At 38.6% G+C, this 16,941-nt stretch overlaps 1 protein-coding gene across 10 annotated transcripts in view; it reads left to right on the forward strand.

Moving 5' to 3' along the window:
- The window catches only part of DYRK1A (dual specificity tyrosine phosphorylation regulated kinase 1A), a 147,729-nt gene that overhangs the window by 97,887 nt on the left and 32,901 nt on the right, over positions 1 to 16,941 (forward strand). For all 10 annotated transcript variants that reach the window (XM_058296234.1, XM_058296230.1, XM_071214956.1 and 7 more), the window contains one exon: positions 13,088 to 13,284. In XM_058296234.1, coding sequence (XP_058152217.1) covers positions 13,088 to 13,284 — 197 coding nt within the window. The remainder of the gene's footprint in view (positions 1 to 13,087; positions 13,285 to 16,941) is intronic.

Genomic DNA, 16,941 nt, shown 5'->3' on the forward strand with positions numbered 1-16,941 from the left:
TGTTAGAACTGTAGCTGCTCTGGCTCTGCTCTTGACTTAGTGAATCAGAATCTACATTTTTAACAAGCTTCACAAGGCAATTGATTCTTCATCATATTAAAATTTGAGAAGCACGGCTGTAGATTATGACTGACATTATTGCCCCACAAGACAGTGCCACAGTAGCCTCTCAGTAAACACTGTTGAATTTAATGCAAATAATCAACATTCAGAAAATGAAAGGTATATTTATATCCTGATGCTTATTATATAGAGAACAGGAAAGTGTACTTAATTCCTGCAGCATGCTGTGGTGGAATCAGGAAGATGTGGTTTTTGCTTTGGTCTGTGATAACAATAGAACAAATCACTAAACAACTTTGAGCTTCTGTTGTGTCATTTGCAAGATTGGGGTAATGGTCCCTGTCCCTCTTCACAGAGTTGTGTGTATAAGGTGAGAGAATCTGTGGGCTTTTGAAGATAAAAAGTATGAATCTCTTTTAGGAGGGAATTTAAAATAATAATCAGCTATCCATTTCTAATTTTTTTTATAGTTAACCTGGATGTCACAAAATTAACCATCTGTTCAGTTAGTTCATCCTTGAAACAAATTCAATGCTGGGTGATCAGTTGAATAAGGGAGGTATAGAAACCTGGGAATCAGGGAAGATAGTATGCTTTGGTGATGCCACTAACTGGGATAAAGAATAAGTACAGGGAAGTGGACTTGGTCCAATGGATAGGGCGTCTGCCTACCAAATGGGAGGTCCGCGGTTCAAACCCCTGGCCTCCTTGACCCGTGTGCAGCTAGCCCATGCGCAGTGCTCATGCAGGCAAGGAGTGCCGTGCCACGCAGGGGTGTCCCCTGCATAGGGGAGCCCCATGCCCCAAAAGAGTGCGCCCCTTAAGGAGAGCCGCCTAGCACGAAAGAAAGTGCAGCCTGCCCAGGAATGGTGCCGCACACACGGAGAGCTGACACCACAAGGTGACGCAACAAAAAGAAACAGATTCCCGGTGTTGCTGATAAGGATAGAAGCGGTCACAGAAGAACATACAGTGAATGGACACAGAGAGCAGACAATTGGAGGGGGAGAAATAAATAAAAAATCTTAAAAAAAAAAAAAAGTACAGGTGGATTATGGAGGGAGTGAGTCACCAATTGGGGAGACACTGAGTTCAGGTTCAGCCCTGCAAGTATAAGATTTCCAAGGGACATTTGTATCCTGGAACCAGAGTGATACTGTGTTGCCGCGGCTCTGTGTCGCTCAGGTGGGTGGCAAAGCCTTCTTCGGCCGCCCTCGTAAGCAGTGGGCTGTCGACGCACCTCACTTGCCCTGCGCCGGGGACTGCTGGCCGGGGCTGCTAGTAAGCGAAGGAGGACTGTGCTAAAAACACACGCAAACCACTGGCTGGACGATGCAATGGGTTTTATTAGCCGAGTCGGAGGAGCCAGGGTGTGCGGGTTAATGCACAGTCTGCGAGCGAGTCCGGAGAGGGGGTGACGAGCGGGGATTATATAGGGCAAACGCGGAAGCATTACTTGATTCGTTGGGACTGTGACCTATCTATATAAGGTGGCTTTTATGATTACCAGTTAGGTAGGGAGGGAGAAGCATGAAGGCAGCCTGACGCATGCATACTGTCCTTGGCCAGTGACTCAGCGCTCTGGAGGGCTATCCCTGAGCTTACTCAAGGGCATGTAGGGTCTAGAGTTTACTCATAGTCCCGTCTCCTTTAAGGCGAGTCCCATGGCTTGGATTTCAGCTAGGCCAGATTTCCCTTCAATACTGTACTAAGATTCATGGGCTTTGGGGTCATGACTCTACCACATATTTGCTTTGTCATCTTGGACAAATTGCTTAATCTCTCTATACTTCATGTTCCTTTTGGGGATCCTAATAGTACTTATCTTGTGAAGTTCTTGAAATTTAAATAAAATAATTTATACAAAGCTCTTAGCATTGTGCCTGAAGCATAGCAAACACTCAGGATATGTTAACTGTAACAACAACAAAAAAAGCATTTGAGAGCTATTGGCACATTGCTGATTATTAAAACTATGAGAATGAATGAGATTGCAAATGGGGTGAGGGCTGAGGGTGGAAGCTAGGAAAAGACCCTGGATTAGACTCTGAAATAGAGACTAGAGAGATAGATGGGGACCTAGGAGATCTCTGTATAATTGCTATGAAATTTGTGGTTGACAGAAGTGTCTGGAAAGAAATGCTTACCTGTGATTTATAATTAGGAAATGGCCAAGTAAGATAAAAATTGAAGTGCTCATTAGATGTGACTGAAAGTCATTATAATTAGAGTAGTTTTAGTTGAGTGGTGAAAGAGCCAAAATATACTAGAATGAATAGTGAATAATGGGTCAAAAAAATAGAAAGGAGGCTTGAATGAGAAAGGATGGTAGTTAGAGTAAAACCAGTGTTTTCAGCGTTAACCACCTTCCATCTGCTTCTCCAGTTGCAACTTCTGGGACCACCTTCTTCACCATCCCCTGCTTCCAGGACAAGCTAATGCAGTTTTTTTTGGTGGTTAGTTCCTCACTGTCAACCAACCATGAGCTCCCAGATCTGTTAGAATTATTCCCCTGAAGTGGAGGCCTCTGTTAACTGCCTCGTCAATCTGCATGTGCATCCTCCTACACCTTTCTCACTCTGGGTTCCTATTTCTACCGCGAGGATGTGGTCCTGAAGGGCGTGGACCATCTCTTCTGCGAGTTGGTGAAGAAGCACAAGGGTACAAGCATCTCTTGAAGATGCAAAACCAGCACGGTGGCTGTACCCTCTTCCAGGACACGCAGAAACCATCCTGAGATGAGTGGGATAAAATCATGGATGCCATGGAAACTGCCCTGATCCTGGAGAAGAGCCTGAACCAGCCACTTTTGGATCTGCATACCCTGGAATCTGCCAACACAGACCTTCACCTCTGTGACTTCCTGGAAAACCATTTCCTAGATGAGGAGGTGAAACTGATCAAGAAGATGGGCAACCACTTGCCCAACCTCTACAGGCTTACTAGCCTGCAGACCAAGCTGAGCGAACATCTCTTCAAAACGCTCACCCCCAAACATGACTGGGAGCATCTGGAGTTCATAGACCACTGGGGCTGAGGTGGGGAACCTGCTCGGTATTCCTCTGGCATCCAGGCTTCTGCCTGAGCCCCTCTCTCAAGCCAGGAGGCATCTTTTTAACCACTACCTTGTAGCCCTCTAACAAACTCTAAACAATAAAGCTTTTTGCAGAAAAAAGCTAAAATATAAAAAATTAAAATAAAATTTACTTTTCTAAGATTTTGAGGAAAGTCAAGTTAAGTTTCATTTGAGTACCTATTATGAGAGAACCCCAAGAAGAATCCCAAGGAAATAGACATGATTTTTCTTAAGGAGTTTAAAACTTTTTGTAGAGAGATGTGTCACTTCTCCATATATATAATTTATTGAAAAAGAGAACATGGTTATTTAGTATAAACTAAGTTCATTAAAATTAGATTCAGTGACTTCACTGAAAATATATTTAGATAGACTTGGAGAGTGAGTAGTGGAGATAGCTTTCTTGGTATGAGGATACTGAGTTAAGACAAAGAAGCTGGGCATTTTGAGGATGGGGAAATAAACTGACTAACCAGGTAATTGAAGATACAGATAAAAGATAAAGATGCCTGAATTCAGTTTTGGTTATCAAATTGATGAAATGAATTTGGCCTAGTAAGGGATTGCGCTGCTTTGGGATCTTGAGTTTGGAGAAGATAGGGTAGAAGTGGCTCTGTAAGATTAGCCTTGTGGAGATGAGCAGGTTGCTTTGGGAGAAAACTGAGTGAAGTTCAGTTTGAAGCCTTCTGTTATTGAAATTGGCAGTTGGTGAAATGACACTGACATGGATTAGATAGTATCAGAGAGGGGGAAACAAAGGGAGAACCCAAAGATTTTTAATTTGGTAGTCTAATAGATTACCCATTTTTTAGTGACTGAGTACGTTACCAGTAGTAAATAATACTTTCATTTGATTGCCTCCATTCTCACAAACTCAAACTCTGTCAAACGAGAATTATTTTCAGTAATTGATTTTCAGAATTGAATGGCTGCTTTTAAAATAAGTAATGTATCTCAAAAGTTTAGCACTTTAACAGGTGGAAGATGGCTTCCATTTGCCATGTCCAACTACCAAACCAGCTTTTGAAAAGATGCACATGTTGACCTCATCCAAGATCCTTTTACTGTAAATGTTCCCATGAATATCTCTCAAATGAAAATACTTGGATAGGGCGTAAACACAAGAGAAACATTATTATTAATAATTTGATGTGAAATAAAATCTCTGAAAATAGTTCTGTACATGGCAGCACTGATAGAATCAAGGCACTTTAGTTTGCCTTGCCTACCCACTTTCAGTAATTTGTGTTCTCATGTGCGAGGAAATGAATTAGGGTGGATGTGATGGCAGAAGAACACCCTGCTCTCAAGAACTTTCTCTCTTGTACTGAAGAATGTGAAGTTATGTCTTCATATATCTAAAAATATATTTTGCTATCCATGTCTCTTGAATGATACAGGTAGAATGCAATAAGAATACATAGTAGTGCAAGAAGGGAAAAGTCCCTTCTGGTCAGGATAATTAGGGAGCAAATTGTTGGGTAGGAGCCATTAAACTGGGCCTTACAGAAGGGATTTTAAAATTATTTAATTATTGTATTAGTCTACGAAAGGGGTGTTGATGCAAAGTACCAGAAAGCGTTCGGCTTTTATAATGGGGATTTATTCGGGGTAAAAGCGTATAGTTCCAAGGCCAAATCAGCAGAGATGCTTTCTCACCGAAGTCAGCTGATCCTCGTGTGTTGCCACATAGTGAAGCAAGATGGCCGCTGACCTCTGTAAGGTTGCAGCAAGAGGGGATGACCCTGCTATTTCTGGAGGAAGCACCTAAGCAACTCATGAGACTATGTATATAAAAATTGAATATAAAATTGTATGTTAGGGCCTGCCAAGAAAGGGGGCCCTTCATGTACTTCCCATTGTTTGTGTTAGGTGAACTGAAAACAGATGTGCCTCACAGAGACTGGAGCCCACTTTGAATTACCTGCTCCCTGATCAAGATTATCCCAGATTGCTGGGATCCTAAACTACTGGCTATAAACACAGGCTCTCTTTGGAAAAAGATAGTATCATTTTAGGATTCAAATTATCTCTTTAAATAAAATTTTTTATACCGTGTTTGTCAGTTAATAAAAAATAGACATGCAAAGAGATGAAGTAGTAAAAAACCATGAAACAATAGAAAAAGATTTTTAAGAGTCCAAGGTAATGGAATTGTCTTAAAGAGCCTTAAAAATAGCTATATGTAATATGTTTTGGGAAATAAAAGACCAGATTGAAAATTTTGGTGAGCATTTGAGGCTTCTGAAACAGAAAATGCAAAAACTGCAGTAAGAACTTTAACAGATGTATTTAATCTGTGACCAGAGAAAAAGAGATCCTTAAGGAAAAACAATATGAACAGTTGCCTTCCTGACAGAAATGGAAGCTACAAGATAATGGAATGAGAGCTTCAAAGTGATGGCCAATCTATAGAATTTTATATCCAGCAAAAACGTCTTTCAAGAAAGATGGAGAAATAAAGACGTATTTAGACAAAAACCAAGAGAGTTTGTCACTAGCAGATTTGCATTAAAGGAATACTAAGTAGCATATTCTTTAGGTAGCAGGTCCCAGATGAAAGGTTGGAGATGCATGAAGAAATGTAGAAGGGCTTAAAGAATAAATAAGGGGATAAAAATAAATGATTATTAACATTATAAAACAGTAATGTGAAAATGCATGTATATACACATTAAAGAGAATTAAAATACAGATCAATGGTAGTATATAAATTGAGAGGGGCACTAATTTTTATTAGATTTTGATGAGTCAAGCATGTATCATCAATATTGCTATATAAAAAAATAGCTTAAAAAATTAATGTGTGTGTTTTGGGGGAGATGGAGAGGTAAAAAAAAACAAACAAAACCAACAGAAGATAAAGGAACATAAAATGGTTGGAACAGATACAAAGGTAACAGAAGTATTTAGTCTTTGTTTATACATAAAGCCCAACTACATATTGTTTACAAGAAAGAAACCTAAAATATAAGGAAACAGAAAAGTTGAAAATAAGATGGAGAAAGACCTACCATGCAAAGATTATGAGAAAGCTTTGTGTAGCCATACTGAATAGCAAACAACCTATAGTTTTAGACCAAAAGCATTACTGGAAATTAAGAGGGGTTGGTTTATAATGATAAAAGATTTTATTTGTCAGGAACTTATAGCAGCTCTAAATTTTTATACTCCAATAACATTAAAGAAGAACTCATTTTTAATATACCTCTCTTGGTAACCATAAAACAAAATGAGAGCAAAGATAGAAAACACATATAAAAGAGAATCAGTAAAGCTATAAGTTGGGGATTTTTGAAGAGATTTTATAAAATTGATAGACCTTTGGTGAAACTGGTCAGAAAGAAGACGACGACTTCAGTTACCTATCTTGAGGTGAAGGAGAAATCACTATAATCCTACCAACATTGAAAAGGTCATGAGAGGATATTATGAGGAACTTAATGTCATTGCTTTTTAAATTTGGATGAAGTAGACATATTATTAGAAAAATACAGCTAACCAAAACAGACAATGTTAGGAAATAGAAAGTCTGATTAAAACTAATCTTTAATTGACAGCCTTCCCATAAAGGAAACTCCAGACACAAATGGTTTCATCAATGAATCTACCGTGGATAATCATTACCAACTTTTATTCCAGGAATGTAAAGTTATTTTAATATTAAAAAATCAGTTGCAATTCACCACATTAATAGAGATACCTAAGATTTCTAAGCCTTCTACATAGAAAACTATAAAACAGTATTGTGAAGAATTAAAGAAAACCTAAATAAATGGAGGACTCTACATGTTTATACATTAGAAAAATTCTTTATTGTGAAGGTTTCAGTTTGTTCCCCAATTGCTGTACTGTCTTAAGATGGTAGCCACGTGGGGCTGTTAAATTTTAAATTAATTGAAATTAAATAAAATTTAAAGTTAAGTTCCTCTGTAACAGTTCCAGTGACACCGTAGCCACATTTCAAATGCTCAGTAGTCACATGTGATTAGTGCCTACATTATTAAACTGCAGATGAACAACTGCAGAAAGTTATGTTGGATGTGCTGCTTTTTGACAATGCAGTTTCAACCCAAATCCCAAAATGGGTTTATTTTGGTGAATTTAACGATCTGACTTTAAAATTAAATTGGAAATGCAAAGGGCTAAGAATAGCCAAAACATTCCTGAAGAATAACAAATATTAAAACTTTAAAAGCTATAATAATTTAGTCTGTTTTTTTGCAAAGTGATATAAAAAGTGTAAGTCTGTATCCAGTAGAATGGAATAGAGAGCCCCAAAACAGACACAAGCACATATAGAGACTTGTGTGGATATATATATATATATATATATATATATATATATATATATATATATAGGCATTTCAGAATAGTGGAGACAGTTTTTTTGTTGTTGTTGTCATTTGTTTTTAAATACATATTTCTATATCAGTTGGATTATCCATGCAGGGGAACAATGAATCTTAAGTCCTATCCCACACCATGCATAGTAAGCGGTTCCAAGTGGATTCACCTCTAAATGTGAAAAGTAAAACCCAGCTTCCAGAAGATAATATAGTGTGAACTTTTTTTTTATGACTTTTTTAAAGTTTTTTTTCCAAATTCTATTCAATTTATTCATTTTTTAAAAAGATATTACATTAAAAAAAATGAGGTCCCCATTTGCCCTCACCACCCCCACCCCACCACTCCGCCCCCAATAACACTCTCCCCCATCATCATGTCACATCCATTGCGTCTAGTGAGTACATCTCCGGGCTTCGCTGCACCCCATGTCCCGTGTTCCACACCATAGCCCACACTTTCCAACGTTCCATCCAGTGGGCCATGGGAGGACATACAACATCCGGCAATTGTCCCTGGGGCACCACCCAGGACAACTCCAAGTCCCGAGAATGCCTCCACATCTCTTCTCTTCCTCCCCTTCCCTGCACCCAGCAGCCACCATGACCACTTTTTCCACATCAATGCCACATTTTCTCGATTATTAACCACAATAGTTCATGAATAGAATATCATTAAGTCCACTCTGATCCTTACTGTATTCCTCCTTCCTGTGGACCTTGGCTTGGTTGTGTCCATTCCACATCTATGTCAAGAGGGGGTTTAGATTCCACATGGATATTGGATGCAATCCTCCTGCTTTCAGTTGTAGGCACTCTAGGCTCCATGGTGTGGTGGTTGACATTCTTCAACTCCATGTTAGCTGAGTGGAGTAAGTCCCGTAAATCAGAGCGTAGGAGCTGAAGTCTGTTAAGGTCAGGGCCTGGCTATCATATTGTCAGTCCAGAGATTCAAATCCCCTAGATATATCTTAAACCCCAGCACCAACTACAATTCCAGTAAAGTAGCATGAAAGTCTTGTGAAAAGGGATCCCATCTGAGTCCAGCTCCATCACGCAGAAACACCAGCTCCAAAGAAGGGTCAACTGGCATGGCAGTGAACCCCATCTTCCATGACCATCAAACCTGTGGGTCTCTTTAGCCCTCAAAAGGACCAATACCTGGGGTTGTATCTACTTTATCTGTCTCTGAGACTCTGCTCAGGTGTGCATAAGGGCAATCCTTCTGACAACCTCCAGACTTTTTTAGAAACTCATAGCCATATAAACTCATTTGTCCTTTCCATTTCCCCCTTAATTTAGGTGAAACAGCATTTTTAACTCCTGTTATTATATGTAGACAGGGATATTCTGCTGGTCCACGTTGAACCTTTAATTCAAGGTCATTTTCTAGTTGCATCATCAGCTGGTACTTGGTAGTGATCCCTGGGTGCCAGGGAGGCTCATCCCCGGGTGTCATGTCCCACGCTGGGGGGAAGGCATTGCATTTACATGCTGAGTTTGGCTTTGAGACTGACCACATTTGAGTAACACGGAGGCTGTCAGGAGGAAACTCCTAGGCACAGTGCTGCTCTAGGCCTTGTTCTTATTTCAGGGGTATAGGCTCACAAGCATAGTCATTGGTACCAGGGGCTCACTGTTGGACCCTCATTCCTTCCTGGTCCTTACCGTTGCACCTGGGGGACTGCCGCTGCTCCCCTAGGGTCCACGACAGAGCCCCCCACCCCCGGACAGTAACCCAGTATCCCCCAGCTGTTGTTTTTAATTGTTTCTACTATGAGTATATCCAAACATTACCATGCACCCTGGACATATGCCCTGTGTAACTTCCTGGCAACCATATATTGCCTGTCAATAACATCCCATACCAGTATTCCTCTGCTGCCATTGTTGAACCACTCTGTGATCCAAAACTTCCTGAAAAGTGAAGCCCAATATAATGTCAGGTTCCCTTACTAGTAAAATGGAATATAGCGATGAGTTTAAAGGTTAGATATAGAATACGTATTGATTTGGAAAAATTCTACATCCTATCTTTTTCTTTTCTTTTTCCTAATTATTAAGCTTCTCTTCACAAGAGCCTTAGATCACAGTAATTCATATATACAATATACAGTACTCCCACGCATCCACCATAAAACCTTTTCCCTTCCACAGCAATAATCTTATAACTTATTCATATCATATTTACTGAAACTGATGTACAGACTCCGAGACAATAGCTTTCAGACAAGGTGACATCTGTGCTTACATTGTGGTCCATACTTTAGAATATACAGTTTTCTAAATTTTTAGTTATCCTATGTTTTACATTATGGTTTACATTATTAGTCTGTCGTCCCCTATAAGTTTTTGGTGTAATATTACATGTTTTATATCCATCCTTGTGTACTCTCGCGAAACTCCTCTCTTACCCCCACATTTACCTTGGTTCCATCCATTCAACATCCATTTCCCCCTCCCCGTGGGGCCTACAGCGACAGCCAATCTCCATTTCCCGAGGAGCCACGTCCAGAGATACTTGCAACAGTGTTCAGGGCCTGACTTGCTCAACTGCCCCAATGCCCTGGGAGCCACCCTTTCTCTCGAGAGATACAGTTCCCTGTTTTTTGATGGCATTAGTCCTCCCCAGGATGTGGGTCCACCCCCACTCTCACTACTTGGGTCTCTGCCCAATGGTACAACCCTCCCTGGCAAAATGAGCATTCGGACATTCCCCAGGAGTCCGTCCCACGTCAGACCATCCCCTCTGAGCATCCTAAACAGGTAACCCTCCTAATTATATTTTGATATGGTTTTCTCAGCATTTTACTCTCAACCAACCCCTGACACTCTCCTATGTTCTTATGTTGTCCCTCCCCCCAATTTTTTGGGCAATATTACCCATCTGCTCATCCCCAGCCCCCCTCAAACCCGCAAAGCCCCACCCAGAGGCAACTATAGTGTGAACTTGATGTGATTTTTATTTTGATATAATGTGTTCTGAGTGGCAGTGGATAACTGCCTGCGAAAAGTTTGGCAGGGATGGTGGAGATGGTTTTATGACACTGTGGGAAAACTCGGATTTCTAAATGTTTGTTGAAAATGACCATTTGAACAGATGTTGAACCATGTTAGGTTATTAGATATTGAAGTTATGGGAAAGTTGTAAAACATAATTTTGAATAATTCTAAAATTTAATTTAAAGACAAGCCGATGTTGTGTGTCATAAATTTATCTGCCATTATATTCTTAGAAGGGGCCTATGGTTTTCACCTGATAGGCAAAGGACTGTGTGGAACAAAAAAGTTAAGAACCTCTGCTATAAAGCAATAATAATGAACAAGTGACAGTTTATATGTATAGCATTAAGTGAACAAAACTGTTATTATAAAATTAAAGCTAATCTGGGTTTGGAGGTTAGGATAGTAATTTTAGTGGAAGAGAAAGCAGATAATGATTGGGAAGGGAATAGAGTGGTGTGGGAAGTTTCTGGGATGGTGGTCATTTTTTCTTCCTTCCACACAGGCTGTCCATTTTAAATTAATTCCTAGGCTGTATACTAAGGATTTTTGTGTTTTTCAATATTAATCAATATATTAACTTGATAATAAATATTTTTCAACATAGTATACAATGACTACATTGACAATAGAAAAAGAAACTAACGTTTAAAAAGTACTTACATTTCAGATTCCATTCTAAATGCCTACTTGTGGCCTTCCTATTTGTGGCATCTTGTTTTAACCTCATAAAATACTGCTAAGGCAGTAGGGTTAGTATAGTAATATCTTTGCTTCATAGATGGGAAATTAAGGCCAAGAATGGTTAAGTAATGAAACTAAGGCCCAGAATGGTTAAGTAATTTGCTATTCAGGGCCTTAGTCTTTTTTATGTTTATTTAGAAGAGCTCTTTTTATTTTAAGGACCTTCGTTCTTTACATATATATTTAGATTTATTTATATTTCTTCCCAGATTATTGAGTTTTTGACATACAGATATAAAGTCCCCTTGTTCCCCATGCTTTGCCATTTAGATTTCCAGTGTCTTACTAGCACAAACAAACAATCCAGGATAGCCTTTCCTAAACATCTTTGTGTACATCATTGATTACTTAGGACAGATTCCAAAAGGTGGTGTTTTTTGCTTTTTGTTTTTTAAACTGAAGAAAATTGCTCCACATAATTGAATTGACGCACTTTGTTTTTCAGGATGAGTAGTGTAATATTTTAAAAAGTCATGCCAATCTCTCATCGTAGGAACTCTGTCCTTTTATTTTACTCAGCAGATACTTTAATCGCGTAGTATGGGTCAGTTAAGGACCTCGCACTATCATGGAAGGAGAGAAAAACTATGGTCTGAAAGCAATGTTAAGGGCAAGTGATACTCAATTTAAGTAGGAGTGGGGGACTTAAGATTTGTGTTTTAGAAAGATCACTTATAGAAGTGGTCTTATAGAAGAAAAATGATGTTGCAAATGGGCAGAGTTAAGACAAAAAGATGAACTGGAAAATATTTTAGTAATCCAAATGAGAAAAATGGCAAAGGAGATGAAAAGAAGAGGTTGTATTTGAATGTTCTTCTATAGGAAGTGGAATCAGCAGGATTGGGTGACTGTACATGGTGTAGACTATGGAGAGAAAGAACTCTCAGATGACTCGCAAATTTTTGATTTGGGTGACTGGGTAGCAAACTGTTATCTAACTGTGGTAGAAAAATAGAAGCAGAACATATGTGTTGGGGGCATTGAGCCTTGTATGCTTTAGCTTGAGAAGTCTGAAGCGTTCAAGTAGAGATTGTATATGCGTAAGAATGACCTTCCTTCCTTCCTTCCTCCCTCCCCTCCCCTCCCCTCCCCTCCCCTCCCCTCCCCTCCCCTCCCCTCCTCTCCTCTCAGAAGAATTAGTCAGCTACCAATTCCTTTTATGGACAGTGTTACTTTTCCATTTCACCTGTGGATATATGATCATTGTCTTAGCCTACCAGAGGGATAGTTATTAACTGTTCTTTCCTGTGGTGAGCTTGCCAGGGGGTCTCTTGAGCTGTGTCGATTATACTGGTAGGGTCCAGGGGAATTCAGTGTCCTGTGAATTCCATGTACTGAATGCTCAACCCTTGGTTACCTGGTCAGAGGAGATCCCCATTAGCATAAGCATTTGCCTAGTTTGAGGGACCAGAGCTATTGGTTGTCATAAAACCGGAAGTTGTGTGAGTTACCATCTCAGTCATGTGGGTTTGTGAGGGGCTGTTCCACTGGAGAGACCCTTCTCAAGAATTCAAAGATTAGTTATGTAACTTGCATTATGGTTCTCAAATGAAGAAAATCTCATATGTAAAAATAAATATATTAAATGTTAATGTTATTTGATTTGTTATTTTGTTTTACAAAAAAGATTTAAAGATTTTCTCTTATACAGATTTATAGATATTCATTTTAATTGCTATGTATATTTTATACCATTTAACATAGTGTTATGTTGACATATTCCTGTTTGTAGTTCTAAAGGTTTTAAATATTATTGAATATCCTAAAGTCCTTATTTAAAGAGCTATCAAGTATGTCAAATGATATAAGTACCAGGTTATGAATATTTCCTTAATATAGTCACTTATTCTCATAGGAGGAGAGACTTCAGCATGCAAACCTTCATCTGTTCGGCTTGCACCGTCATTTTCATTCCATGCTGCTGGCCTTCAGATGGCTGGACAGATGCCCCATTCACATCAGTACAGTGACCGTCGCCAGCCAAACATAAGTGACCAACAGGTTTCTGCCTTATCTTATTCTGACCAGATTCAGCAGCCTCTAACAAACCAGGTAGGTTGATGACATATCAGAAACAATGTGGGAATGGTAGTTTCTACCTTAAAATTTTGGAATATTAAATAGGCAAACACTTTAATGGCTTTCAGTATTATGTTACATGGAATTTCAGATGAGCAAAAGTTACAAAGTTTGCATTAAAAAGTTTATTTTGTTTATTTTTCACATTGCATTTCACTTAATTTTAAAAAAACGTCATAAACATAACCACAATTTCTCTTTCTGTAGTAGAAAGAGCAGTGGTTATTTTTAAAGAATGTGTTAAATAAAGTAACTTAAAGAAAAGGCTTATTTTTATGGAAAAGTGATTTAGAAAAATACAAGTTCTAGGAAAATGTCAGATTCTGTTACAGCAAACTTGTAGAACTGTAAGCTTACCCATTTTATGCTGTTATAATAAACTAGTTCACATTGCTAAAAATAATTATAAAAACTACTTAAGGTAAAGTTTTCTTTTACCACTGGTATTGCTCATGCGAAGAGTACTTAAAATGTTATCCTTTGATCTACTTAGGGATTTGATTTGCCACTGCTTTACTTGAATCTTTTAATATATCAGGATATGTCAGGTGATGGTCAGAAACTTGGGAAGTTAAAAAGCATTTTTCTCATTCTGGATTATTTGTATGAAGAAATTGTGTTCTCTGTAATTGAAATAGGTGGTTTTAATGAACAATTGACTACAGCTGAGTAAACATCTTCATTAGGAGACACCCTTCTTGAGTCATAACAAGATTTTACTGGTACTTAGCTGACATTAGATTTATAAAGTGCTTCAAAGTTAAATAGTTAATAAAGTGAATTATGGTAAGAGTTAGGAATTTTGGAATTTGTTTTATGCAGTGAATTAATTGATAAATTTGATTCTGTGTTCGAGATTTAGAGCAGTCAGGTAGAATGTTCACCAGGTTTGGAAAGTGTTGAATTGCATACCAGAAGAAAATTCTCTGTATGTCCAATAAATAATAGCATAATGATACATTTGCGGTGTACTTTTAAGAAACGATGTATGTTTGGATTCATTTTACTACTTGTTCAAATGCAGCCTATCAGAGAGGATGCTATTTTTATGTATATTTTAGAAGTGAAGGAACAGATCTCGTATTTGTGGCTTTTCCAAGTATGTAAGCTGTGACTCTGGGTTCCAACCCATTTTTCTCTCTTCTAGATACAGAGCTCTTTCAGTTCTAACACCTGGCATCTATGAAGAGATAGGGAAAAAAAATCAATCTTAAAGTTATTTTTATGACCATATTTTAGTAGATAATTTAGCTAGCAAAATTTTTCCTATTTTTAGATATAACTAACAGCTTATTTTTTCTGTGGATCACTATAAATTAAGAGATATTTCACTTAGTATTTCCATTTTAAACTATAAAAGGTTTTAAAAGATTGATTCATATGATGTCAAATGACTGTCTTTTAAAAAAAAGATTTACTTATTCATTCCCCACCCCTGTTGTCTGCTCTCTGTGTCCATTCACTGTGTGTTTTTCTGTGTCCGCTTATATTCTCGTCAGACAGCACTGGGGATCTGTGTCTCTTTTTGTTGCATCATCTTTCTGCATCAGCTATCTGTGTGTGTGGCACCATTCCTGGGTGGGCTGCGGTTTCACACGGGGTAGCTCTCCTTGCGCAGGGGCCACTCCTTGTGCAGAGGGCACCCTTACACGGGGGCATCCCTGCGTGGGCCGGCACTCCTTGTGCACAGCAGCACTGCACATGGGCCAGCTCACCACACGAGCCAGGAGGCCCTGGGTATCGAACCCTTGAACCTCTTATGTGGTAGGCAGATGCTCTATCTGTTGAGCCACATCCACTTCCCATCAAATATCTGTCTTTTAACTAATAATATTCAGCCAAATATTTCTGCCAAAACCCAGAAATTTCTGAACCTAAGAAGGCAGTCACAGGAGAAGATACACCTTTCTTATAATTCAGGTGTGGAGCACGAAGGCTACGTGCCGATTTGGAATTGTCTACAGGTTAGGGTGCCAGGGTTGGGCTCAAGATCTGGTTGTAGGATTTGAATCATGTCCCACAAATCCTGCATATCTGTTTCTTGCATGTAAAATGGGGACCTTAAACTACACCCTCCCCTCCCCAAGTACCTTCTAGTTCTAAACCTCTGTAGTTCATTATTTGATTTCCACTACTTCTGCTAATCATCCTATCCTTTGTCTTTTACATAAGGCTCATTGTACAAGTATATTGGAATAAGCTAATTTAAAACCTTTTATTTCTGGTAGTTAATCTTCCTTATATGGGTGTTGAGTTTGGTACAAGTTTAAAAAGCAGTCTTGTTCATGTTTGGAATTCTGAGTCTCCTAGGGGTACCCTTCATACTTCTTAAACAAAAGTGGTCCTTTGGATATGTGTTATATATGCTGTTCAACTTTATCAGTATCTGTTAAAATAGCAAGAAAGACAGAATAGACTGATCCTAATTTGTCATTGTATATGAAAATATGGAGCAAATATAAATAACATGGGTATTATTAAACTGGAAAACAATTTTTGAATAAAAGTCCTAGGGTTTATTTTATGGGATCTTTACAGAAAACAAAATTAGTGGTTGTTTTAGCTCTTATAACTGATGTAAACAGGAGGTGCATACTACTGCTCTTCTTTCATTCTGGGATCAGTGTAAAGAGAAAGGACAAGAGATGTGAGCATTGGAGGTGTGGCCTGGTCAGTAGGATGCCATCATCAGCTGGCTTCTTTGCAGGGAGGGTGCTGTGGTGTGGGGCCACCTGCAAATTGATGAGTTAGTTCTTAGCCCCTCTGAACGCTCAGCTCAAGGATGGAAGGGAGCTTTTACCTTACTACATGTCTTCCTGCCTTGGTGACTGTAAGAGTCAGAAAGTAGAGAAAGCATAAAATGCATAAACCTGGCCTTGAGTCTTAGTGTAGCTTTGTAATTAATATTTGGAAAAGTTATTTTCTAATTCTGGATCTGTGCTTATGGCAACACAATATTGAAAAACAGAAAAGTTGGTAAACTAGCACGAAATTACAATGAAAGTCAGCAAAGGGGGTGTTTTTTCCTTGTAGAAATGAATTTGTTCTTCCATATATTTTGAACCCTTACTCTGTGCAAGGCACACTCTGAGGCACTGAAATATATTTTAAAAGTCAATTATGGGAGCACAGAACTCGTCATCTGTTTTATAAATCAAGGTGCTACTGAGATAGGAATTTCTATTACTGGAAGTATATATAGGAAGAGTAAGGCACTGAGAATTAGCTGATTGATTTCACCTTGTTGGCAGAGTTTGACCAGTTGTGTAATAAGGTCAGTTATATTTTGAGATATGTCAAGCATGTAGCACACACTTATATTGATTGCAGAAATTTATGTTAACTTAAAGTCACACTCAAGTCCAATTTCATGTATGCCCCATACATTTAAAATAGTTTTTTTGATTGTATGACTTTGGTGTTTTAAGTGGACTTCAGATGTTTGAAATACCACTGGAATTAAAATAATCAAGTTGAACACATGCGTGGTTTTATACATAACTAATTTTAATAAACAGTATGCTTATTCTATTGATATTTATTATACATGCTTCATTGTCCAACAAATAAACTGAAAATGACTCAACGGAGAGGTTAGAATAGAGGCCTAAAAATGATAGGAAACTCTTG

The sequence above is a fragment of the Dasypus novemcinctus genome, chromosome 4 (assembly GCF_030445035.2).
Source record: "Dasypus novemcinctus isolate mDasNov1 chromosome 4, mDasNov1.1.hap2, whole genome shotgun sequence".
NCBI classification, from domain to species: Eukaryota; Metazoa; Chordata; class Mammalia; order Cingulata; family Dasypodidae; genus Dasypus; species Dasypus novemcinctus.